At 44.6% G+C, this 27,420-nt stretch overlaps 1 protein-coding gene across 12 annotated transcripts in view; it reads right to left on the reverse strand.

The window, feature by feature from the left end:
- The window catches only part of neb (nebulin), a 361,584-nt gene that overhangs the window by 306,802 nt on the left and 27,362 nt on the right, over positions 1–27,420 (reverse strand). For all 12 annotated transcript variants that reach the window (XM_038790010.1, XM_038790016.1, XM_038790008.1 and 9 more), the window contains 12 exons: positions 24,161–24,265; positions 23,928–24,032; positions 20,882–20,986; positions 19,661–19,765; positions 15,784–15,885; positions 14,505–14,612; positions 13,505–13,621; positions 8,880–8,981; positions 8,682–8,789; positions 8,481–8,585; positions 816–914; positions 169–273 (listed from right to left, as the gene is read on the reverse strand). In XM_038790010.1, the coding sequence (XP_038645938.1) occupies positions 169–273; positions 816–914; positions 8,481–8,585; positions 8,682–8,789; positions 8,880–8,981; positions 13,505–13,621; positions 14,505–14,612; positions 15,784–15,885; positions 19,661–19,765; positions 20,882–20,986; positions 23,928–24,032; positions 24,161–24,265 (1,266 nt within the window). The remainder of the gene's footprint in view (positions 1–168; positions 274–815; positions 915–8,480; positions 8,586–8,681; positions 8,790–8,879; positions 8,982–13,504; positions 13,622–14,504; positions 14,613–15,783; positions 15,886–19,660; positions 19,766–20,881; positions 20,987–23,927; positions 24,033–24,160; positions 24,266–27,420) is intronic.

The raw sequence follows: 27,420 nt of genomic DNA on the forward strand, positions 1-27,420 counted from the left end.
GCCATGGTGATTTTAATTGCTTCAGAGAGGGGTTTTCCAAAATCAGTGGTGTTTTATTGGCATAAGATAACCCAAGATTCACCCAGATTTAGCAACCTCTTTGTTTAGAATAAACTCACCAAAAAAAAACAGTATAAAACAACTCTGAAGCCACTAGAAAGTACTTACATTGCTCAGATTGTATGCATTCACCCTCGACTGGATGAAAAAGGGATCATCATGGGGAATTGTACATTTGAACTTTTCTTTCTCATACTTTGCTTTGTAGTTTATCTTCGGGGGGAAAAAAAATGTCAATAAGCATAAACGCATCTTGAACCAATATTGTGCAAAGTACAAAAAAATACTTCACACATCATTGCGCAATCAGATATAATTCATTTGCAGAGTATTAAAGATAAAATTCTATGTGACAGGACGTCATAACCCACGTATGATACGTGTTTACGACTGGCCGATATCAGCTAGATCACACTGACTTTTTTTTGTATGGTGCAGAATCTATTTATAACACAAAACTGAAAGAAACCATACAAATGCAAATCTCTCTTTCTTAACTGAAAATTGAGATGGTGGATTATGTTGTCTTCAGCTCAGTAAGTTTAATTAAAAAGAGTAAAGCGGAGAATATCATTATAGACGTTTTTGAGATCATTTTTACATTTGAAACGGTACAGATATTTACGTACAGATATTCCGTGAGTTTTGGCAATGCTTTTCAAATAGAATACGCAAGAATCACAAGGCCAAAACCAGGAGAATTGAATAGCACCAATGACACCTGTGAGAGGGCTGGAGCATTCTGTGATACTTACATCGCTCAGTTGCTTTGCATTGACCAGATCTTGCAACATCACTGGAGAATCAGTTACTTGAGTGAACTTGATTTTATCAGGGTGTGATTTATAGAATTGCTGTAATTAAAACAAGGCAACAAAGACAGTTTACATGTGGTTTAGGATGAACGTCACTCAAGCCATTGTTACCATTTCATTGATGTACATATGTATACAAATTTACAGCTTGTTTTAATTTGGAACGGGTTCGTTGGAAGCCACCTGCCTGTTTCTATCTAGCGAATGGATTAAGGCATGAGGAAGTCGAACGCAAGTGCAGGCCACATTTAGTTTGGGTACTCCAACACAATTTTCGTGATACCACCTTTTTGGGAGAATGCTTTGGTGAGTTAGCTTTCTCTGTCAAGTCCACTGATAAAGGTGTGATACAACTTAGAAAGGTGTGCTAACTAAGCAAATTATTCTTCACCTCAGGCAAGAATCTCTCCAACTATGTTTCAATCAAATTGTTACATCATTATTGTGTCCAAAGAGGAGTCCACACGAGAGGCTAAAAGAAGCTGTTTGTTCATTGATGAAGAAACTATTTACACGTGCTAAGTTCTAAGTCCCCGCTCGGCTCCCACTCAAGGTGAGCTTTTATACATAGTGTCCACCATTCTGCTGATGGGGTCCCTGCCTCTCAGCGGGGAAGCTCGTACTCAACGGGGAAACTAATTGGTCTGACAGGTCTCATGCGGGTTATAAAAATCATGTTTTCCTGTAATTGATAAATAAATCCAGTAGATTTTTTTTTAAAGAATTAAGGTACTCTGAATATTGGAAGATAAAGTTATCTCCCAGAACAATTTACTTTCTGCAATCCACTTGGTGCCATGCTCCAATATCAATGGCCTGGCATGAAGTGGCACAGAAAAGAATTGCAATGACCGGTGATCATTTCCTCAGGATAAATAAGAAGCTACACAATTCTGAACAGATGCTAGTCTTAGATATATTATAGAACTGTGTGCATCAGCAAGACTTAAGAAATAATTGTAAAGAAAGCAACGTGTCCATTTAAAAATGTGAACTGTATTTATTTTCAGGAGCGACATTCATCAAAGTAAATCACGTTGCATTAACCAATATAAGCAACTATGGCTTTCAACAAGTGACCTTCAGAATATCTAAAATTATGTTTGCCCAGTCACCTTCTGAGTATCCCAAAGGATCAGACCAAACAAATGGGATTGAGAAACCATACAAAGAGGAATGGTTTTAAACAAAGTTCACTGTGGGTCTATCACTCCAAATGCTACAATAATGTGGTGTTCTGATCCTTTCCAATTCTAACTTGCTGACCCAAGTAAATAAGTTTCCACGTTGTCTTTTCTCCTTGACTAGTTTGCGGTTCTCAAATTTATTCCTCTCTTATCCTCAATAAGTGTTTGAAGATTTGAATGAGAAATGCCCTCGGAAGATCAACTCTTAATAGATTTTGAAATCATGAAAAATTGATAGCGTGCTCCACTTTGAACAACTCTAGCAAAAATATCTGGGGGGTGGGGGGGGTTGATTTTCCACCTTTTCTCACCAGTGGAATCTTGTGATCCCGCTGACACCGCTCCAGGTTTCCCGATGACGGGGGGTTGATTCAATGGGAAATCTCATTGACAGAGGCAGGAACAGGATCCCGCCAACAGCAGGCAGTCTCCAGTTGCCGTGAAACACGGCACGGGGAGTCAGAAAAATCCCCCCCCCCCCCCCATCCCTCCCGATCTAAATTACAACTTTAATTAGATGGGCCAAAGTTGTTTGTGTGGAACCTTATCAAATATCAAAATTTTATATTTTCCAATTTTATCCTTGTCATTAGAGGAGATTTACTTTGATCATGGGGGCCTCACGGTAGCATGGTGGTTAGCATCAATGCTTCACAGCTCCAGGGTCCCAGGTTCGATTCCCGGCTGGGTCACTGTCTGTTTGGAGTCTGCACGTCCTCCCTGTGTGTGCGTAGGTTTCCTCCGGGTGCTCCGGTTTCCTCCCACAGTCCAAAGATGTGCGGGTTAGGTGGATTGGCCATGCTAAATTGCCCGTAGTGTAAGGTTAATGGGGGGATTGTTGGGTTACGGGTATATAGGTTACGTGGGTTTAAGTGGGGTGATCATTGCTCGGCACAACATCGAGGGCCGAAGGGCCTGTTCTGTGCTGTACTGTTCTATGTTCTATGTTCTATTACATATTGCAAACTTGTAAACACATTTTTTACAATTGAATTTACAAAGTTGTAGCAAAGAAAACAGTTTGCATCCTATCTGGCTGCATCACAGCCTGGTATGCCAACTGCTCGGCCCAGGACCGCAAGAAACTTCAGAGAGTCATGAACACCGCCCAGTCCATCACACGAACCTGCCTCCCATCCATTGACTCCATCTACACCTCCCGCTGCCTGGGAAAAGCAGGCAGCATAATCAAAGACCCCTCCCACACAGCTTACTCACTCTTCCAACTTCTTCCATCGGGCAGGAGATACAGAAGTCTGAGAACACACATGAACAGCCTCAAAAACAGCTTCTTCCCCACTGTTACCAGACTCCTAAATGACCCTCTTATTGACTGACCTCATTAACACTACACCCCTGTATGCTTTATCCGATGCCGGTGCTTATGTAGTTACATTGTATACCCTGTGTTGCCCTATTATGTATTTTCTCTTATTCCCTTTTCTTTCCATGTACTTAATGATCTGTTGAGCGGCTCGCAGAAAAATACTTTGCACTGCACCTCGGTACACGTGACAATAAACAAATCCAATCCAATCCAATCCAATCCAGGGATCATGGGGATATTACAGAAAAGTGTAGCTGTGACAGAAGATCAGCTATGATCATGCCAAATAGCAGGGCAGGCTTGAAGGCTTGGAGGCTGAATGGTCTATTCCTACTTTTAATCTTATTATCTTCAGTTGAATGTTCTTTCTTACAGTTTCATCGTATTTACATAGTACGATCAAAGGCCACATTGTCTATTCTACGTCTCTGACTTTTTAGTGTATCTTCCACATACATGCCTAATTTTTCATCACTGCACCATTGGCAGTGACGCTTTCAGCTGCTTCGTCTGGAATTCCATCCCTAAACCTCTTCCTGTGCTGTTAAAATACTGTTTAAAATCTACCTCTTCAGCCAAGCCTTTGGTCAGCTGCCTTATTATTTCCTTGTGTCAAATTTTGTTTGATAATGTTCCTGAGAGGCACCTTGCAACATTACAACACTATATACTGAGAAGAATGTGTCCAGGTTTGCTGAAGATACAAAGCTCGCGGGAATGTAAACAATGGAAACATTAATGATCTAGACGGGAATGTGGGTGGTGTGATCGGTAAGTTTGCAGATGACACAAAAATTGGTGGTGTGGTAAATAGCGAAGAGGAAAGCCTGAGATTATGGGACAATATAGATGAGTTGATCAGATGGGCAAATGGAATTTAACCCTGTAAAGTGTGAGGTGATGCATTTTGGGAGAACTAACAAGGCATTGCTACCTCATGGCACCGAGGTCCCAGGTTTGATCCCACAACCCAAAAGATGTGCAGAGTAGGTGGATTGGCCATGCTAAACTGCCCCTTAATTGGAAAAAATGAATCGGGTACTCTAAATTTATTTTTTAAAAGGCATATGAGATATTTGCCTTTATTAGCCGAGGAATAGAAAATAAGAGCAGGGAGGTTGTGTTGGAGCTGAATAAAACACTCCTTCGGCCTCAGCCAGAGTACTGTGTGCAGCTTTGGAAGGCTGTAATTGCACTGGGAAGGGTGCAGAGGAGATTCACCAGGATGTTGCCTCGGCTTTAGCTATGAAGAGAGGCTAGATAGTAGGGGGTTGTTCTTCTTCGAGCAGGGAAGGTTGAGGGGAGACCTGTTTGAGGTGTACAAAATTATGAAGGACATAGATAGGAAGAAACTTTTCCCCTTTGTTGAGGGGTTAATAACCAGGGGCCAGGCAATTTAGAGGGGATTTGAGGAAAACATATATCGCCCAGAGGGTGGTGGGAATCTGGAACTCACTCCCTGAAAGGACGGTAGAGGCGGGAATTCTCACAACATTTAATGAGTATTTAGATGAACACGTGAAATGCCGCAGCATACAAGGCTACAGATTAAGAGCTGGTGGAAATAACTGAGCATTTGGAAAGGGGACAGGATCGCTCCAAGTCAGCATGGATTCATTAAAGGGAAATCATGCTTGACAAACCTTCTGGAATTTTTTTGAGGATGTGACTAGTAGAGTGGACAAGGGTGAACCAGTGGATGTTGTGTATCTGGACTTTCAAAGGGCTTTTGACAAGGTCCCACACAAAAGATTAGTGAGCAAAGTTAATGGGGATAATGTATTGATGTGGACAGAGGAATGGTTGGCAGACAGGAAGCAGACAGTGGGAATAAACGGGCCCTTTTCAGAGTGGCAGGCTGTGACTCATGGGGATCCCAGCTGTTCACAATATATATTAATGATTTGGATAAAGGAATTGCATCCAATATCTCCAAATTTGCATTCAACACTAAACTGGGTGTACTCTGAGGAGGATGCAAAGAGGCTGCAGGGTGACTTGGACAGGCTGACTGAGTTATTACTGTGGGTAAATGTGAGGCTATCCACTTTGGTGGCATAACATGAAGGCAGATTATTATCTGAATGGTGGCAGTTTAGGAAAAGGGGAAGAGCAACGAGACCTGGATGCCATGGTGGAGCAGTCGCTGAAGGTTGGCATGCAGCTACAGCAGGCGGTGAGGAAAGCTAATGGCATGCTGGCCTTCATAGCCAGAGGATTGGAGTACAGGAGTAGGGATGTCTTGCTGCAGTTATACAGGGCCTTGGTGAGGCCACACCTTGAGTATTGTGTGCAGTTTTGGTCTCCTAGTTTGAGGAAGGACATTCTTGCTATTGAGGGGGTCCAGCGAAGGATCACCAGACTAATCCCTTGGATGGCAGGGCTGACATATGAAGAAAGACTGGATCGACTGGGCTTGTACTCACTGGGGTTTAGAAGAATGAGAGTGGATCTCATAGAAACATATAAAATCCTGATGGGACTGGACAGGCTAGATGCAGGAAGAGTGTTCCAGACATTGGGGATGTACAGAACTAGGGGTCACAGCCTAAGAATAAGGGGTAAGCCATTCAGGACTGAGATGAGGAAGAACTTCTTCTCTCAGAGAGTTGTGAACTTGTGGAATTCTCTACCACAGAAAACTGTTGGGGTCTGTTCGTCGGATATATCCAAGTGCGACCTGGACATGGCCCTTGCTACTAAAGGAACCAAGGGGTATGGAGAGAAAGTGGGAGTGGGATACTGAATTTGCACGATCAGCCATGATCATATTGAATGGTGGTGCAGGCTCGAAGGGCCGAATGGCCTACTCCTGCACCTATTTTCTATGTTTCTAAACTGGGATTAGAATCAATAGGTGATTGATAGCCGGCACAGACACTATGGGCTGAAGGGCCTCTTTCTGCGGTGTAAAACTTTATGACTCTAATGCAAAGAGATGTAGGCCAGAATTTTTAAGCCCCTCACTCTGGTGGGATCTTCTGGTCCCACTGATGTGAACAGAGATTTCAGTGACTCGCTGGCCCCACCAAGGGGAAACCCGCCACGGGGAGGGAGGTCTGGAAAATTCCAGCTATAGACCTGTTAAGCGAGTGGGCAACAAAGTGGCAGATGGTGTAGAATATAGGGATGGGTGAGGTTATTTATGCAGAATATTTTATACGTTGATGTTCAAAGAGACTTGTGTATACACGTACAAGGAATACAGAAAGTTAGCACACAGGTACAGGAAGCAATTCGAAATTTACCTGGCATTTTTACCTTTATTGCAAAGGAAGTCTTGCTACAATTGAAAAGGATTTTGATGAGACCACACCTGGAGTTCTATGCACAGTTTTGGTCTCAATATCTAAGAAAGGATTCATAGTAAATGTTGGCCTAGCCAACAACACCCACATCCCGTCAAAATGAATTGTAAAATATGGACGCGATTCAACAGAAAGAATTTGGTGGCTGGATTTTGGGTGTGTTTAGCGGGGCGTTTCCCGATGGCTGCAGCACTGAGAGACATCCCGCTATTCGACGGCACTTACCTTTTTTGGCCGCGCTGGTGTAATTTCCTGCTGGCGATCCAAGTAGGAAAGGCTCCTCGCAGATTGTGGCGCAATTTTGTCTGACTACCTGATCTTGTTCCCCCCTCCTCCTTTCAACCCTTCCCCCCCCCCATCCCCCACCATTTTAGATCCCCCCCCTCACCTCCCCTAACCTCGGAGAGGCCCCCCAGGAACATCCTCTCACCCTTTCCATCTGATAACGCCCCCCCAGGCCCGAGGCCTTGCAGTGCCAACCTGGCACTCTGAGCCTGGCACCCTGGAAATGTGTCTGCCAGCCTGGTAGTGCCACCCTGACATTGCCAGGGTGACAGTGCCAAAGTGCCCAGGTGACACTGCCAGAGTGCCCAGGTGGTACTGCCCTGTCCCCGACCATCCACACGTCTCTAATGGCCTTGGAGACCCTCCCCCCCAACCCGGAGACCCTCCCCGGGAGTCCCCCCTCTGGGAGACCCCCCCCCCTCCTTCCCTCACCCCAGATGCCATTACAGTTGGTCCACATTTGTGGAACTCAGTAATAAACAGCGCCCTGGTAAGATTTGCCAGTCACAGCCTTAGGCCCCGAGATCCGGCAGAATATTGGGAATGCATATTTAAATTAGCCCAATTGATCACTTAAATATGCAGATCTGGATCACTCCCAGTAAGAGCGAGATCCAGATCACAACATCTCGCAAGGGATTGTTAAATCTCGCGAGGCATTTCGAGCGTCACAAATATCACGGGAGGCCTCTCGCAAGATTCAATGGCCTCGTCCCAACACCAAGTCAGGCACAACAAGGCCACTAAATTGCCCCCTGTCTTGCCTTGGAGGCAGCGCAGCAAAGGTTAACATGATTGGTTCCTGGGTCGAGAGGGTTGGCCTATAATGTAAATCTCAGAAAATTGGGCCTATATTCTGTGGACCTTTAGAGAATGAGTAATAACCTAATTAAAACAGACAAGGTTTTAAAATGGATTTGACAGAGAGAGCTTGTTTCGTCTGGCTGTGGAATCTTGAATACGTGGTTGGTGGGGGGGCACAGCCTGAGGATAAGCGGCAAATCAATTAGGAGTGAGACAAAGAGAAATTTCTTCACTCAGTAGGTTGCAAATCTTCAGAAGTCTCTACCCACAAGCCCCATTGTGGAGTATAATCAAGGTGAGCTCAGAGAGTCAGATCCTAGTCTCTCAGGGAATGATGGAAACTCGGAATGGGTGGGAAAGTGGAGTTGAGGCAAGACCAACTTATTGATCATACTGAGAGTCCGACCAGGCTCGAGGGCCCAGGCGATCTACTCCCTTATTTCTTATGTTTTATGTTCTTTTAGACGTGCAACTTGTTGTTGTTGTAACAGGTTTCCATTGAACGTACCTGTGACCAATTGTTAATTCCCCATATGCTTTAGTGATTTACTTTTTAAAATCTCTCCACCTCACAGCAATAATCTCTAACTGGAATGGATAGCATTAAGGCTTGGATTTGTGAATTGAGAATGGGAATTCCTGGTGAAGTTGTCAAACTGAGGTGATTGTGATGGAACACTTTGGAGAAGCTTACGTCTTTACACTTGTAGGAGTTCTTCATAGCTTCATACTCTGGAGTAACTGTTTGTGGAAAGTAACAACTTCCTTTATCTTGTTCGTAGTCCGCCTTATAATTTTTCTTCATAAAAAGAGAACATTTGCATTATTTATCGGCAGTGGTAACAAAAAAGCAATAATTTGCTAATTGTTATCAAACTAAGTTCTGTTTACTTACATCGCTTTTCATTGCTCCAACCTTCAAACAGTGAATCATATATGGATCCTGATGGCTGCCAACATAATGGCCCTTGATTCTATCTTCATAATTCTTCTTATATTTGACCTGAAATGGATAATATCCACAACAATGGTGTCAGTTCAGTTCAAATACTGAAGGTTAGCCCCAAGGCCATGAGATCACTGCAGTACTTACATCACTGAGATCTGCAAGAACTTGGTCAGTTTTGAACTTTGGGGTTTCGCAGTAGTTCATGCTTTTTTTGCGTGTCTTTTCATAGTCTGCCTTGTACTTTTTCTGCAAGCATAAAAGGAACTCATGACAGTGTTTTCAGAGCAGACTTTCCATATTTTGACCCAGTAAAATTTAAAATGTCATCTTCATGTCCCTCCATGACATTGGCCCAACCCATGGCTGCAATCTCCCATTCCTGCCTCCTTCTGGCCTCACACTCTGTTTTTTCTGCATCCCCTTGTCAGGGTCCTTCCTGCTGATTCCCATATTTTCCCTTTCTTTATTTTTGCCGTTATCATTTTGATCCATGGATGTTTAATGGACATGTGTCTTTAAGTCAAGAAGCAGAGGGAAGGAGGGATTCAAGAACATAGAACATAGAACATAGAACGATACAGCGCAGTACAGGCCCTTCGGCCCTCGATGTTGCACCGACATGGAAAAAAACTAAAGGCTATCTAACCTACACTATGCCCTTATCATCCATATGCTTATCCAATAAACTTTTAAATGCCCTCAATGTTGGCGAGTTCACTACTGTTGTAGGTAGGGCATTCCACGGCCTCACCACTCTTTGGGTAAAAAACCCACCTCTGACCTCTGTCCTATATCTATTACCCCTCAATTTAAGGCTATGTCCCCTCGTGCTAGCCACCTCCATCCGCGGGAGAAGGCTCTCGCTGTCCACCCTATCTAACCCTCTGATCATTTTGTATGCCTCTATTAAGTCACCTCTTAACCTTCTTCTCTCTAACGAAAACAACCTCAAGTCCATCAGCCTTTCCTCATAAGAGTTTCCCACCATACCAGGCAACATCCTCGTAAATCTCCTCTGCACCCGTTCCAAAGCTTCCACATCCTTCCTATAATGAGGCGACCAGAACTGTACGCAATACTCCAAATGCGGCCTACTAGAGTTTTGTACAACTGCAACATGACCTCATGGCTCCGGAACTCAATCCCTCTACCAATAAAGGCCAACACACCATAGGCCTTCTTCACAACCCTATCAACCTGGGTGGCAACTTTCAGAGATCTATGTACATGGACACCGAGATCCCTCTGCTCATCCACACTACCAAGAATTTTATCATTAGCCAAATATTCCGCATTCCTGTTATTCTTTCCAAAGTGAATCACCTCACAGTTCTCCACATTAAACTCCATTTGCCACCTCTCAGCCCAGCTCTGCAGCTTATCTATGTCCCTCTGTAACCTGCAACATCCTTCCGCACTGTCTACAACTCCACCGACTTTAGTGTCATCTGCAAATTTACTCACCCATCCTTCTGCGCCCTCCTCTAGGTCATTTATAAAAATGACAAACAGCAACGGCCCCAGAACAGAGCCTTGTGGTACGCCACTCGTAACTGAATTCCATTCTGAACATTTCCCATCAACTACCACTCTCTGTCTTCTTTCAACTAGCCAATTTCTGATCCACATCTCTAAATCACCCTCAATCCCCAGCCTCCGTATTTTCTGCAATAGCCGACCGTGGGGAACCTTATCAAACGCTTTACTGAAATCCATATACACCACATCAACTGCTCTACCCTCGTCTACCTGTTCAGTCACCTTCTTAAAGAACTCGATAAGGTTTGTGAGGCATGACCTACCCTTCACAAAACCATGCTGACTATCCCTAATCATATTATTCCTATCTAGATGATTATAAATCGTATCTTTTATAATCCTCTCCAAGACTTTACCCACCACCAACGTTAGGCTCACCGGCCTATAGTTACCGGGGTTATCTCTACTCCCCTTCTTGAACAAAAGGACTACATTTGCTATCCTCCAGTCCTCTGGCACTATTCCTGTAGCCAATGATGACCTAAAAATCAAAGCCAAAGGCTCAGCAATCTCTTCCCTGGCTTCCCAGAGAATCCTAGGATAAATCCCATCAGGCCCCGGGGACTTATCTATTTTTACCTTGTCCAGAATTGCCAACACTTCTTCCCTACGCACCTCAATGCCATCTATTCTAATAGCCTGGGTCTCAGCATTCTCCTCCACAATATTATCTTTTCCCTGAGTGAATACTGACGAAAAGTATTCATTTAGTATCTCGCTTATCCCCCTCAGCCTCCACACACAACTTCCCACCACTGTCCTTGACTGGCCCTACTCTTACCCTAGTCATTCTTTTATTCCTGACATACGTATAGAAAGCTTTTGGGTTTTCCTTGATCCTACCTGCCAAAGACTTCTCATGTCCCCTCCTTGCTCGTCTTAGATTTCTCTTTAGATCCTTCCTCGCTTCCTTGTAACTATCAAGCGCCCCAACTGAAACTTCACGCCTCATCTTCACATAGGCCTCCTTCTTCCTCTTAACAAGAGATTCCACTTCTTTGGTAAACCACGGTTCCCTCGCTCGACCCCTTCCTCCCTGCCTGACTGGTACGTACTTATCAAGAACACGCAATAGCTGTTCCTTGAACAAGCTCCACATATCCAGTGTGCCCAACCCTTGCAGCCTACTTCTCCAACCTAAACATCCTAAGTCATGTCTAATGGCATCATAATTGCCCTTCCCCCAGCTATAACTCTTGCCCTGCGGGGTATACTTATCCCTTTCCATCACTAACGTAAAGGTCACCGAATTGTTGTCACTGTTTCCAAAGTGCTCACCTACCTCCAGATCTAACACCTGGCCTGGTTCATTACCCAAAACCAAATCCAATGTGGCCTCGCCTCTTGTTGGCCTGTCAACATATTGTGTCAGGAAACCCTCCTACACACATTGTACAAAGAACGACCCATCTAATGTACTCGAACTATATCTTTTCCAGTCAATATTTGGAAAGTTAAAGTCTCCCATAACAACTACCCTGTTACTTTCGCTCTTTTCCAGAATCATCTTTGCCATCCTTTCCTCTACATCCCTAGAACTATTAGGTGGCCTATAGAAAACTCCCAACAGGGTGATCTCTCCTTTCCTGTTTCTAACCTCAGCCCATACTACCTCGGAAGAAGAGTCCCCATCTAGCATCCTTTCCGCCACCGTAATACTGTCCTTGACTAGCAGCGCCACACCTCCCCCTCTTTTGCCCCCTTTTCTGAGCTTACTAAAACACCTAAACCCCAGAACCTGCAACAGCCATTCCTGTCCCTGCTCTATCCATGTCTCTGAAATGGCCACAACATCGAAGTCCCAGGAACCAACCCATGCTGCCAGTTCCCCTACCTTATTTCGTATACTCCTGGCATTGAAGTAGACACACTTCAAACCACCTACCTGAACACTGGCACCCTCCTGCGAAGTCAAATCTGTGCTCCTGACCTCTATACTCTCAATCTCCCGTACCCCAAAACTACAATCCAGGTTCCCATGCCCCTGCTGAAGAAGTTGCGGCATAGTATATGGTACTGCTAGCTTTGGACAGCAAGACCCAAACTTTTTGGCACCCGAGAGATGGGGTGGGACTCGGTTCGATTGATTGACTGGTGGCCACTGAATTAGCTGAAACGCCGTATTCTGCCTGGTAACAGGTGGTGATTGGGTCCTGCCTGAGTGCAATGATTTTCAGAGACCCAAGGAGCTCAGTTTCAATTCTGGACACACGGGGCAAGGCTATGAGTTGATGCATTCCTGAATCTCCAGAGACCTAAATACATCTACAGTGGAAACCTCAAACTGAAAGCATAATTTGAAGAGAAGAAAGGTGCTAAAAACAACCATCTGAAACAAAGACTCTTATCTTTTGATGTTCCTTATTATATCAACCCCTCTTCTCCCCCCCCCCCCTCAGTGTTTGTCTGTCTTGTATGTGTGTCTGTGTATGTATATATATACAGAGAGAGAGATAGAGAGAGGGTGGGGGAAAGTTAAAGTGGGGGATTAGAGAATAGTTAACCAGTTGTATTTGTTGCATATTTTATTACAGGTCTTGTTAGAATTAAAAAGTAATTATGTTTAAATTTACAAACCTGGTGACTGTAATTATTGGGCAGCCAAGGGCTAAAGATTCTGGGTATTTTTCTAAGAACCATTGCTTAATTCAATTGTGTTGTGACTCTGGGTCAAGGAGGGTTGGAACTGACCACTCACTAGCTAGCCAGGGTGTCATAACACCTTGTACTATCACCTTCACCTTGCTATTATGTTTGAAATCCCTCACACCAGGCACGTTCTGAATGCCATCCCTAAACTCCTCCACCACTCCATTTCTCTCTTCAACTAGCTTCCAACCACTCTCTTTAATGGTTGTCTTTACCCTGACTCATCAATTGTGCCCCCTGCTCTGTTCCATGACCTGCTACGAATTTCCAAGATTTTCTGCTTTAACTTCAGAATTCCAGCAAGATCGATACTTACCTTTTCTAAGACCCCTTTGTTCCTGTTACTTTACTCCTTCCCCACCTAGGCTTGCTTGTCGCTGTGTAAGTAAAAATAAAGTCGCTGCAGTCCCAGATGACCAGAGGCTGCTTTCTCCTTTGACGGGGGGGGGAGAGCTGACTGGTGGTGATTTAATCCGAGGATCACCACATCCCAGGCGAGGGGTAAGATTGAGAAGGCAGGGCCTTCATGAATAATCTCAGCTGGAATGGGGAAAAGATACCATGTGGTTGCAAATACTTACATCACTTGATATGTTGCCGGCGTGCTTGAGTTGTTTAAGCAGAGGGTTTTCTGTGGCCGGTAGAACATTGTAATCAGTTTTATCTTTGTTCTTCTCATAATCAGCTCTGTATTTTACCTGAAAAAGCCAAAGATATAAATGATTATTGGAGCTTCAATTCTTCGGCTAATATGGTAAGTGGTTTGTGATGCAACAGCCCATAATTTGGTTTCGGAGATGGACACATTGACTGTTGTGGCCCAAAAGATGCCAGAACCTGACTCAATTTATTCAAACAAGGCTCAATGACTAAGTTCAGGTCCTGAAAGTATTAAAAAACACAGGATAATAGTACAATTATCATAATCTTTATTGTCACAAGTAGGTTTACATTGCAATGACGTTTCTGTGAAAAGCCCCTAGTCACCACATTCCGGCGCTTGTTCAGAAACAACAGTAACACAATACTTCAGAATTTAACCTTCACAAGTCAGTCAACCTACCAGCAGACTCGCCCATTAAATTAATCCTACTTAGAAACAGTTTTTCCTCTCATGATTAACTCTTATATTTGCTGCAGTTTTGAACCTAGAACACGAACCATATTGATTCAATTTGCAGTTCAGATCCAAGCTGATGTGACCAGGTTTCAGTCCTGGATTAATTCCAGGGCAATTCCATTTGTTTCTTTCAATTTCATTTCATTTGCAATTGATTGAGATTAGGAGCAGCTACAACTTTTTCCTTTAAAAAAGTTAGACAGCATGGGCAGGATGGGTATAGAGGGATATGGGCCAAAAGCGGCCAAGCGATACTGGCTTAGTGATAGAAACTGGGCAGCATGGACCAGCTGGGCCAAAGGGCCTGTTTCCATGCTGTAAACATCTATGACTCAATTAGATGAGTCCTCCGTGACCACCATTAAATATAGCCCTATATTTCTTCAGGGGTATTGATCAGTTTTAAATAAAAACTAAATGGTAGTGAGTATATCAGATGAACAATACTATAAATAACTTACCGCACTTGTAGCATTGTTAACACGCTTATTGGCTGCATATTCGGGAGTTTCAGTCTGCATGAAGTAAATTTGGTCTTTCATATCCTCATAGCCCTCGGTGTATTTTCTCTGATTAAAAAGGAGAAAAGGCACAAACAAGGCAGTTGTTTTAGATAGTTCATAACCTTCTAGAGTTTCATATCTGATGCTGAGAAGCAATAGTCAAAGTGAATAGGGTGTTGGGTTTATTTAAAGGATTCTTCAGGATAAAACAAAGCCCGTCAAACTGTCCTTGAACAAGATTTTGGCTCGATCACATTTGGAATGCTGCGATCTCTGTAATAACCCTCAAGGGACTCACCGGGATGACCCAATTGATCACCCCATGGATCTCATGGGTCGGTGCTGACTCGATGGGCAGAATGGCCTCCTTCTGTACTGTATGTTCTATGTTCTAATACAAGCTCCCATGCTGATGGGCAGAGGCCCGTGAGCTGGGGCTCATGGAATCAACCTTTAAACACCGGATTGGGTCCAGCATATCGGTATTCCCAGTTGGGACCTATGTGCTATCCTTCGCATCACAGCCTTTTCTTTTGGTTATACACAAACCTCCGTTTGAATCACTTTCTTGGATCTCCTGAGCTTCTAACTTTTCTTCCCCAGAAAGCCAGTTGGTGACCGATGGGACTGAAGCCAACTTTTACACACTTTTATATTAATTGACGCAGTTACATATTACAAGCATACACCTCCTCGCCGAACAACAGTGATTGAGATGGAAACTTTCAACTGTTTCTTCCCCTTTGTGGCTGGGACTTACGGTAGCTTCACTTAATTCATCTCAACTGAAACCAGCTAATCAATTCATCTCAACTGAGACCGCCTTGACACTGCTACCTCACAGCACAAGGGACCCAGGTTCAATTCTGGCCTTGGGTGACTGTGTGGAGTTTGCACTTTCTCCCCGAATCTGTGTGGATTTCCTCCGGGTGCTCCGGTTTCCTCCCACAGTCTGAAGATGTGCAGGTTTGGTGGATTGGCCATGCTAAAATTGCCCCTTAGTGTTCAGGTAGGTGGGTTTACTGGGTTTTGGGGATGGGGCGGGGGAGTGGCCTGAGGAAGGCTGCTCTTTCAGAGAGCCTCCTCCTGCGCTGTCGTCATTCAAATCAGAAAAAGAGAATTGGCTGACTCTGGGATTTGCCTGGTTTATGGGCAGTGCACACACCAACTCCTTAAACTTTTTCACCTTAACTTTTTTCAATTAACAAACTGGATAGGTTTTAGAAAATAAACTTACGGAGCTCAAATTGTCAGCATTCATTCGGGCAACTGCAACCTCGTAGCAAGGCGTCTGGCTCCACTTGCCGTTATTCTTTTTGTGGGCTGCATGGTACTTAAGCTGCAAGAAAATGTACTTTTCTTATTACCTCCACTTTTGAATATATTTGGGTAATCAACAGTCTTGATGTAAGGTATCAGTAAGTCATTTGTAGTGTAAAAGAAAAACTGATTAAAATCTCGGCAGAAAATTAACCCAAATTTGGCAGATTCCAAAAACAATTCCAGAAGTATATCACCATGGTAATTCTGAAGAGCAGTAAAATTACGACAATATTTCAATTAATTAAAATTGTCTTAGATCGTTTCTCGGTTGATTTATTAAGTGTGGATAAGGCACACATTCCCCTACACTCTAATCAGTTGAAATACAACACTAGGTGGATATTTATAAAAATTAAGGGGCGGGATTCGCCCATACCCGGCGGGGTGGGGGTCCCGGCAGGACGGAGTGGAGTGAACTACTCCAGCATCGGCCCGCCCAAATTCCGCACCTTCAGGGGTTAGGCCGGCGCCGGAGTGGTTTGCACTCCGCCGGCTGGCATGGAAGGCCTTTGGCGTCACGCCAGCCGGGGCCGAAGGGACTCCGCGTGGGTCCACGCATGCGCGGGAGCGTCAGTGGCTGCTGACATCATCCCCGCACATGCGCAGGGAGGGTTCACCTACGAGTCGGCCATCGCGGAGGCTGACAGGGCCGCGCGTAGGAAAAGAGCGCCCCCGTGGCACAGGCCCACCCGCGGATTGGTGGGCTCCAATCGTGGGCCAGGCCACTGTGGGGGAACCCCCAGGGCCAGATTGCCCCGCGCCCCACGCCCCAGGACCCTGGAGCCCGTCTGCGCCGCCAGGTCCCGCCAGTAAGGGACCTCGTCTAATTTACGCTGGCAGGACTGGCAAAGAACCAGCGGGACTTCAGCCCATCATGGGCCGGAGAATCGCCGGAGAAGCGCTGCGAGCAGGGAGCTGTAATCTCCATCTCATCTGTCATTTTAACATCTAATTATTAGGGAAATTTGAAATCTGGGGTGCGATCCCCTCCCCCGCTAAATGTCTGGTGCTGGAGAATTCGCCAGCCGGTGGGGGCAGGATTCACGCCACCCCCCGGCGATTCTCCAACCTGGCAGGGGGTCGGAGAATCCAGCCCCAGATGTTCAAATTTCCCTAATAATTAGATGTAAAAATGACAGATGAGATGGAGATTGACAAGAGCGGTGAATAGCACAGATCTGATCGTTCCATCTCCCCGATTATTTTATGTCAGCAGCATCAGGCAAGTGCAATCCAATCAATGCAAATTTTTCAGAAGCGTATCTACTGTTCTTCAAAATAAGTAACCCGCTTGATATTGGAAGGTAACGTGGTAATTTGCATGTGCGAAATACCTGTCCACTTAAAAAACTACTGTGGAAAATCCTATTATGTTAATTCAATCTGACCGCTAAACAGGCCTATCAGATAATCTGCCAGATCATCAAGTGTAAAGATATTTACTGGTTTATAATTTTTTGAATAAAAAATCCTGTCTGAGCTCTGCAGAGGTTCTGTAGCACGGAAATCAGCATTCCAGGGAGTGACAACTTTAACAATGACTCGTGCCAGCAAACATCAAGCTTCTCCCTCAGGTATCTCTGTTTCTCCCTTCAGTCTCGGCACTGCTCAATGATTCTTGACTCCATTTTAACAGAGATTTTCCATCCCCCGATGTCTCAATCTCTCCATGCCATGAAAAAATTGCATCCATTTAAGCATAGCCAACTCACGCGGCTTTTTCTACTGCTATGATCTCAGGTCACGGACAAGGCTCTAGCGGGCCGTTTCCTTATATCCGTCACCACCCACATCCCGATTCCCTTCCATTCTCACTTCCACCTGGGACCACCCTGGAAAAACTTTCTCCAAAGTCACTAACAATTGCAATGGGAAAGTGTCCAACTTCTTCGCCTGCCCATAATACTTCTGCCATTGTCAGTCCGCTCAAACACACCCTCGCCTTTACCTTTGCTGCCCTCACCCACAGTAAATCCTTTCATTTCTTCCATCCTAAACATTCGTTTGGGATGTGCGTCATCTTTACTCTCTCAGGTTAAAGAGGTACAGACATGAATATACCTGCCATAATAGTCAGGGTGTCCCTATTAATCAAGGTGCTTCATTTCCCCATACTATGATCCTTGAATCCAATCTTGGTTCTATGGGTGATCCTTTCCCCTCTACATCCTTCCTCTTACTCACCTACATCCTTCCTCGCATCTTCTTGCTGTTCCCCAGAAGACAATAGTGTGGGGCCCACTTCCACATGTATGTTGAAGAACTCACCTCTACCTCTCCAGCACTTATTTGCACCCTTGCATTGACTCTGTGTTGTCAGGCTCCAGCTCCAGTTTCCTCCAGTTAAACTTGACTAGACCAAAGGTGTTAGCTTCTGACTGCAGCTCAAGCTCTGAATGCTTGTCACCAATTCCATTCTTCTCTTTGGACACAGCGGTGGGCTAATTTAGGCTGTTCAGAACCTCAGCGTCCATTCAAAGCTAAACTCTGACCCCACATCCTTAGCGATACAAAAAACATGGGCATGACTTTCTGGATGGCAGTGTGTCCCCCTCACCCCGAAGAGTCAGTGCGGAACATATCCCCACCGATACTGGCTGCCTCACAGCCATTTAATGCTCCGCAGAAGTGGGGTGTCCTCTCCTCACTCAGGAAGAAGTCCCGATCAGGTTGGTTGGCTGCTCTGCAGTCCCATCAGCTCCAGTAGCAGCAATGGCCGACTGGGACTATCAGCAGTCCCCAGATTCACAGTCCCGGTGTTCAGGATCAGGTAAGTGAAGATGATTTTGACGTGGGAGGGGGGGATTGATAGGCCTGGGGGACTGGGGAGTGAGGGGCGAGGAGTTGTTGGAGAGGAAGCACCTGCAGGATACAGATTTTGGTAAGATGCACCTGATGTGGAAAGTAAGTCATTGAAGGAAGCGCACCCGCATTTTCCCAATGAGCAGGGTGACTTGCCAGGCTTCCCCCCACCATCAAATTCCCTCACCAGCCTCATAGAATCCAGGCAAGAAAGCATCCGAATGAGACAATTATTGCCCACTTAAGGTCTTCAACTGGGGTAAGGATTGGCTGGCCTGGGCCTCAGTCATCCTACCATGAAATTGCAGACAGGTCAGTAAGGGTAGGAGGGCAGTGAGAAGGCCATCTGGTAAATGTCATTGCTCCCCCACCTTCTGCCTGCAAACCTGCCAGTGGAACAATCTTATAATTCTGCCCCATAGTATTTCTGGTGACCAATCCTGCCTCAGGCCTTGTCCATGCCTGTGTCATTTTCAAATGTGATTATTTCATTGCTCTCTTGACTAGCCTCCCTCTACCCGCCGTAAACGTTTGTTTATCCAACATTCAGCTGCCTGGATTTCATCTGTCTTCATTAACCTACATAGATTCCCAATTAAAATTCTCATCCACGCCTTTCAATAACTTCATGGCATTAGCTCCCATTACAATAGCTTCTACCAGCCCTACAATCCCACAGAGTGTAGCATTCCCCCAGCCTAAGGTGTCCACTGCATCCACCTGCCTTCAGCCAGACATTGGTCGGCTTGACTACAGCCACCTAGATATTACTCTCCGGAATCCGGAATCCCCTGACTCAAAGCCCCTCATCCTCCTGCTTCGTCTCCTTTAAGATCTGCTTTAAACAAGATCCCTTTCAGTACTCCTTTAGTCATCCCTCCTAATGTTCCCTTCTTTGGCTTGACAGGGATGTTTTGTTTGATTACACCTCTATGGTGTGCCTTACAGCATCTTTCCTTCTTTTCCATGCTGTTATTGTTGGTACTCACATTACTGAGCTGATTGTCGACCTTTTTGGCCAGCTCGACATCTGGTGGGTCTGCCAGCGAAGTGTACTTTGACATTTGTTCAATGTGTCCTTTCTTATATTCGATCTGGTGGAAGGAGGAAATTGGTTTGTTAACGAAAATAAATAAATCGCCAGACCTTCGGTCTATTTATTGTGCTGTGGATGATTCATCTCTCTCAATGCTTCATGATTTGACATTTATCATTTTAGTAATAAAATGATATTTAATACTAACGAGTGTTAATTGCTGCCTGCAAGGCAAAAATAATAGGCAACATAAGTGCTTAATAGACGATGCTGAAATAGCTTATTGTGAATTTGTAAGAGATGTAGGGATGTTATTTGACTTGATGTACAACATATCAATTAAACTCAGTTTCAGGAATGTAAAAAACCTGGAATGTAAGAACCCTGATGTATAATAAGCAAAATGATTGACCGGAATGGAGAACGGCCCTTGTTGCCCGTATACTCAGGCACAAAAGTCCCAACAGACGTGCTGTTAGGTAATTTGGACATTCTGAATTCCCCTCTGTGTATCCAAACAGGCACTGGAGTGTGGCGACTAGGGACCTTTCACAGTAACTTCATTCCAGTGTTAATGTAAGCCTACTTGTGACAATAAAGATTATTATTTTAGAACGCGGTGCCCAGTTTTGACCAGAAGAGGCACATCCTGATCATGAGCAATGTAAAGAGCAGCCGTCAGACTGACCAATCAAGAGGAAAGGTTAAAGAAGTTTGGCTATTTTTAGCTTTTCAAGGAAGTCACGGAGAGAGGATCTCTTGGACATTTAGCAGATTTTTATGGCACAGAAAAAGCAAATCATCAACTGAAACCCTGACAGTGGTGCAAGAGTGCACGAGTTTCAAACTTTTATCTGTTTTGCACGCTGCAAGCGTGATTTTCTGCTTCATTTTTACTGATGGCATGCATTATCTGACAGTTCTTGAAAAGGACATGTTTGCTGAATGGTGGGGAAGGAGCTGGGAAAGTGGCTTTCATTTGCAATGGACCAACACAGAAGCATTGGGTCAAATGGCCTCTTGCGCTTCGTAGCTGTCTGGCTCTTGCAAAGCTTTTCCTTCCTTGTTGGTAACTTTGTAAATGACCAAAAATCACACTTAGTTCTGGTGATCATTGTAGTAAAGTCTCACACACACAACAAAAATCTGAATATTTAATGTTCAAGTCACTTACATCGCTCAGAGCTTTCTGTGCACTGGCAACTCGCCTCAGCTCTGGACTGTCAGCGTAAGGATGGAAGAAAGGCTTTTCTTCCTCCCAGACTTCTTTATATAATTTCTTCAAAGGCAAGAAAAACATTAATTCAGCTTGTGACATAATTGTTTTTTGCAAAATAGACATTGATGCTGAAAATGAAATGATAGACTTAATTCTTGCTGTTGCTAGGCGACATGTACTGAACAGCAAGGTTGTCCTTAGCTGCTTCTGTATTTGACTCACAGTGACAGAGAACCTGGGGATTTTAGCCCATAGTTTTTTACAATGTGTATTCCTATCACAATTCCAGTATTTGGAGGGAACAGAGGGAAACCCAGGGACCTGTCTGCAGAGCGAGATACTCTATCCCATTCTTACGCATCTTCAAGCTTTCACTTCAAGAAGGGCAAGCCAATAGGAACAGGTCAACTGTGAGCCAGCCAAAAGGTTTTCTTGAAAGTTTCATTTTGTAGACAGTCAAAAATATATTTAAGTAGACTGATATGATCGCACGATTAAAGCAGCAATAAAACTGAGCTAGGTTTTCAGACGACTGGAAAATAGTTCATCGGTGACTTAAGTAACAGAACTTGTCAAATCAGGTTACTATTTGAAGAATTGAAACGTTAATAGCATTAGTTTAAGGATCCTCATTTATCCACCCAATGATTCTGTATCCTCATTGGGCAGAATTTTCCTATCTGGGGTCTAAGTCCCATGGAGGGGGCGGGAACATGCAATGTTTCCCACTGTTGAGGCCAGCGGGAAAACATGCCACATCTTCCGACCCCACTGATTATGCCAACAGGTGTTGTACGCTGTATTCTGTGGTGGGGCAGGCCTGTTGACGTGTATTCAGTGGTCGTATCCGGGCGCCATATTGAAAAGGCGCCCAACATTGCTGACCCACAATTGGAGAAAGAAGGTGGACCTCCTGAAAATGAAGATGGATCTCTGTGAGCACTCTGAAACCGCAAGATGGAAATTCCTGAGAAAGAAGATGGATTTCCAGGAATATCCTCAGCCAGGAAGTTGGACCCCCTCCAGGACACTGAATCTGGAAGATACACTGGTAGATGCTCCCCCGACCCACTGCGACTCTGGTCCGGGTTCCAGGGCTGCCAATGGCCTCCATCCCGTGCTCCGGAGGCAAATCCAGCCATTGCACAGGGGAGTCCCAATATCTGCACGCCACATTGTTTCAAAAATGTTTCACACCAGTCTGTTTTCCCGTTGGCGCTGCAGGGAATCAGATGATCGGGTGATCGGGCAATCATCTACATCCCAGTAGCAGGAAGCAAATGGGTTTCATGCCACCTCCTGTGGATTTCTTGATCCTCCAGGTCGGGTACCAGGAGAAGATCACGCTGTAAATCTCCGTTAGGGTAAAATCTATTTATGGGCTTTCCGTTGAATTTTGCCCACACCACCCTCCTTCCCTCCAGTTCGCCATTGAACGGGAGAATTCCACTCACTGTGTGGGCTTTTGTGCGGGAGACATTTCACAGCTGCCAAGTCTTCAGATTTTACTCTTTGGTTTGGTATTCACAAAATGGCAGCTCACAAAATAGTGACTAACATTTCGCCTGGAAAGGCCATGATGGGCTGGGGGATGAGGGGGGGGCTTGGGGGTAGGGGAAAGTGGGGCAAAGATGTGGGTGGTATCGGGCCTTCCTGTATTCGAACAATCTCGATATGTGTGCTGCTTCGAACGTGTAACTCTTTACAAAGGTTTTCAGGGCACTCTTTTAGCATCCACATTTTTAGAAATCTAGATTCTCAAATTTAGGAGAGGCCATCCAGAAGATGGTGGCATAGATGTATTGTCTCTGGACAAGTCATCTAGAGACCTGAGACCAGGGTTTGAATCCCACCATGACATCGATCATGGTGAATTCAATAAAAATCTGGAATTATTCTAATGATGACCATGAAACCATTGTCAATTGTCCACAGATTTTTGAAAGTGGCAACACAAGTGGGCAAGAGAGTCAAGAAAGTATACAGATTGCTTGCCTTAATTGGACGGGGCATCGAGTATAAAAACTGGCAAGTCATGCTGCAGTTGTATAGAACCTTGGTAAGGCTGCACTTGTAATATTGTGCACAATTCTGGTCGCCACACTACAGAAGGATGTGGAGGTTTGCCAGGAACTTGCCTGGTCTGGAAGGTGTTAGCTCTGTGCAGAGGCTGAATAGGCTCAGATTGTTTTCATTTGAACAACGGAGGTTGAGGGGTGACCTGATAGAGGTCTACACGATTATGAGGGGCATGGATAGAGTGGATGGGCAGGCACTCTTTCCGAGGGTGCAGGGGTCAGTCACCAGGAGGCATAGCTTTAAGATCCATGGGGCAAGGTTTAGAGGAGATGTGCGAGGCAGGTTTATTATACAGAGGGTGGTGAGTGCCTGGAACGCATTGCCAAGGGAGGTTGTAGAAGCAGATACATTAACGGCGTTCAAAAGGCAGCTTGACAAACACATGGATAGGATGGGTATAGAGGGATATGGCACAATGAAGTGCTGAGGGTTTTGGCAAAGGTTAGTATCCTGACTGGTACAGGCTTGGAGGGCCAAAGGGCCTGTTCCTCTGCTGAATTGTTCTTTGATCTTTGTCGTATAAACCCATCTGGTTCACTAATGCCCCCTTAGGGAGCTGGCCTACCTTATCTGGCCTAAATATGGTTCCGGATGAACAAAAATGTGGTTGACTCTTCAATGCCCTCTGATATGGCCCAGCCAGCGTCACCCACATCGCATAAACAAACACAAAAAAACTTGTGCATTCCTCAGGGCTGGGTACTGGTTGTTGGCAGGCATTCCAACACAACTTCCACCAGCTCCCAATTACAGCCCCCCCACCTTATCAGAACAGCCCAACTCGAAGACACTATGGCAACTGAATTATTTATTTTGTGTCTTTTTCAAAACAGTGTGAGTATTCTGAAACAAAATGCCAAGAATCACAGGTATGTATGCTTGGTATTTGCTACAGCTTTGTTTGATGAATAGATATATTTACCGGACTGAAGTTTTCAGCAAATTTCACAGCTCGCACAAGCTCAGGAGCATCTGGTGGAAGTTGGTAGACATCCTTGGTATCTTCCCATTTCTGTTTGTACAACACCTGGAATAGGCAATTCAATAGCTGTGTCACTAAATTGATTTGGAGAGGCAGTAGATTTGTGTTGTACAAGGAGATGATGTAAACTACACTCAATCTCTGTATTAACAATGTACTGTAAGTAACGTTACCTTGCTAACTAACTGGGAAACATTTTTGGCATGTTCGATATCCCGGGCCTTCCCATCAACATGGCACATAGTCTTTGCCTTGTCACCGTCTGAACGATACTTAACCTTTATAATTTAAAAAAAACTGAATCAGTAATGTATAGCTTTACAGAATATTACATGTATAGCTTTACAGAATATTACATTGAGTCTACAGAACAAAAACAGACCATTAAATCCAACAGATCTTTATAAGCATTTGTACTCCAGTCTTCTCACCTCTCTTCACCTAACCCTATTAACATATCCTTCTATTTTTTTTCTCCCTCTACTCTATTTGTCTTAACCACTCCTTATGGTGGGAGGCTTTGTGACGCAGTTGGTCGTGACCCTGTCTCTAAACCAGAAGCTCTGGGTTTGAATCCCACTCAAGCACTTGATGGCCAAGGGAAGTGCGTCCATAGCGGGAGCAAATAGGTTGAGTATCAACCTGCAAAATCCTTCCAACACACCAAGGCAGAAAGTAAGAACAAACGAGACTCTTGGTCAGATATGCTTGATGTGGAGTGGCCCTTCAAGCTATAAGTCTCTGGCAACAGAGTAGTGACCTTTGAGAGAAGTGTAAAAATAAGAGGGTAATAATAGACGGGGATTTCAACTGCCCCAATATTAATTGGAATAGGCAAAGGGTGCAAAGCTTAGAGGAGGCGGAACTAGTGCATTGAGGAGAGCTTTTTTGAGCCAGAACGTTGAAGGCTCTACAAGAGAGGAGGCGGTATTTGACCTAATTTTAAGGATAGTAAGAAGTCTTACAACACCAGGTTAAAGTCCCACATGTTTGTTTCAAACACTAGCTTTCAGAGCACTGCTCCTTCCTCAGGTGATTCAGGTATTCACCTGAGGAAAGAGCAGTGCTCCGAAAGCTAGTGTTTGAAACAAACATGTTGGACTTTAACCTGGTGCTGTAAGACTTCTTACTGTGCTCACCCAGTCCAACGCCGGCATCTCCACATCATAATTTTAAGGAATGAGGCCAGGCAATTTATAGAGGTGTCAGTGGGGGAGCATTTTGGTGATAGTGACCATAAATCGGTAAGATTTAAGGTAGTTATGGAAAAAGGCAAAGGTGGACCAGGAATAAGGTTGCTGGACAGGGGGGAAGGCTGATTAATACTCTTTGTCAAAGCTTGTCAAAGAGTCATCCAGACTTGAAACATTAGCTCCCACAGATGCTGTCAGACCTGCTGAGGTTGTCCAGTATTTTCTGTTTTTCTTTCAAATTCCAGCATCCCCAGTAATTTGCTTTTACCTTTGAGAATAATACAGCATCTGGCCAGAGTGGACTGGGAACAGTTACTTATAGGATGATCTGCATCAGAGCAAGTGGAGCCATTCAAAAAGGAAATAGAGAGAGTACAATGCCAACATGTTCCCGTAAAGGTAAAGGGTGGGACCAACAAGGTCAGAGAACCCTGAGTGTCAAATGATAGACAGCATTGGCTAAGGAAATACAAGCAAGGCTTACAGCAGATTCAGGGGGCTCTGAACAGTTGATGCCGTAGAGGAGTATAGAAAGTGCAGGCGGGTACTTAAAAAAAGAGCGGCACGGTAGCACAGTGGTTAGCACTGTTGCTTCACAGCATCAGGGTCCCAGGTTCGATTTCAGGCTTGGGTCACTGTGTGTGTGGAATCTATATGTTTTCCCTGTGTCTGCTTGGGTTTCCTCCAGGTGCTCCAGTTTCCTCCCACGTGTCCTGAAAGACGTGCTGTTAGGTAAATTGGACATTCTGAATTCTCCCTCTGTGTACATGAACAGGCGCTGGAATGTGGCGACCAGGAGATTTTCACAATAACGCATTGCAGTGTTAATGTAAGCCTACTTGTGACACTAATTAAGATTATTATAAAAAAAGAAATTAGGAGAGCAAAGAGGGGGCATGAAAAAACACTGATGGGCAAAATGAAGAAAAACCCCAAGGTGGTTTAGAAATATATTAAGGACAAGAGGGGATCCAGGGAAAGAGTAGAGCCCATTAGCAACCAGACATAGATAGATAGGTTCTTGATTAATAAGGGGTCAAGGGTTATGGGGAGAAGGCAGGAGAATGAGGATGAAAAACATATCAGCCATGATAAATGATGGAACAGACCCCATGAGCCAAATGGCCTAATTCTGCTCCCATGTCTTATGGTCTAATGTGGCCATCCGTGTGTGGAGCTGCAAGACGTAGTGAGATATTAAATATATATTTTGCATCCGTGGTCATTGCGGAGAGGGACTATGTAGGTATAGAAAACAGGAAGGGGGTTGTGACATAGATTAGCATTGAGAGGGAGGAGGTGTTAGCAATTTTGCCATTCTTAAAAGTGGATTAATCCCCAGGCCCAGATGAGATATATCCTAGGCTACTGTGTGATGCAAGGGAGGCGATTTCAGAGGTTCTGACTCTAATTGTCAAATTCTCTCTGGACACAGGAGAGGCGCCAGAGAACAGCTAATATACGGGCGGCACGGAAGCACAGTGGGTAGCACTGTTGCTTCACGGCTCCATGATCCCAGGTTTGATTCCCAGCTTGGGTTACTGTCTATGTGGATTCTCACATTTTCCCTGTGTCTGCGTGGGTTCCTCCAGGTGCTCCGGTTTCCTCCCACAAGTCCCGAAAGATGTGCTTGTTAGGTGAATTGGACATTCTGAATTCTTCCTCAGTGTACCCAAACAGGTGCCGGAGTGTGGCGACTAGGGGATTTCACAGTAACTTAATTGCAGTGTTAATGTAAGCCTACTTGTGACAATAAAGATTATTATTATTCAAGAAAGGAAGTCTGGAAAAAACAGGTTATTATAGCCAGTGAGTCATCAGTGGTAGGGAAATTATTGAAAATAATTCTGAGGGACAGTGCAGTTAGTATAGTCGACTTCAACTTCAGTAAGGCTTTTGACAAAGTCACGCATAAGACACTGATCAGGAAGGTAAGAGCCCTTAGGATCCAAGGCAAATTGGAAAATTGGTTCCAAAATTGGCTTAGTGACAGGAGACAGGGGATAATGGTCAAAAGTTATTTTTTTGAATGAATGTCTGTGTCCAGTGATGTACCGCAGGAATCGGGGCTGGGTCCCTTGTTATTTGTACTTTACATTAATAATCTAGATGTGAATGTGAGGCTATGATCAGCAAGTTTGCAGATGACACAAAAATTGCTGATGTGGTAAATAGCGAGGAGGAAAGTCATAAATTACAGGATGCTGATAGACAGGCTGGGCAGATGGACCGAACAGTGG

The sequence above is a fragment of the Scyliorhinus canicula genome, chromosome 2 (genome assembly GCF_902713615.1).
Source record: "Scyliorhinus canicula chromosome 2, sScyCan1.1, whole genome shotgun sequence".
Lineage (NCBI taxonomy): Eukaryota > Metazoa > Chordata > Chondrichthyes > Carcharhiniformes > Scyliorhinidae > Scyliorhinus > Scyliorhinus canicula.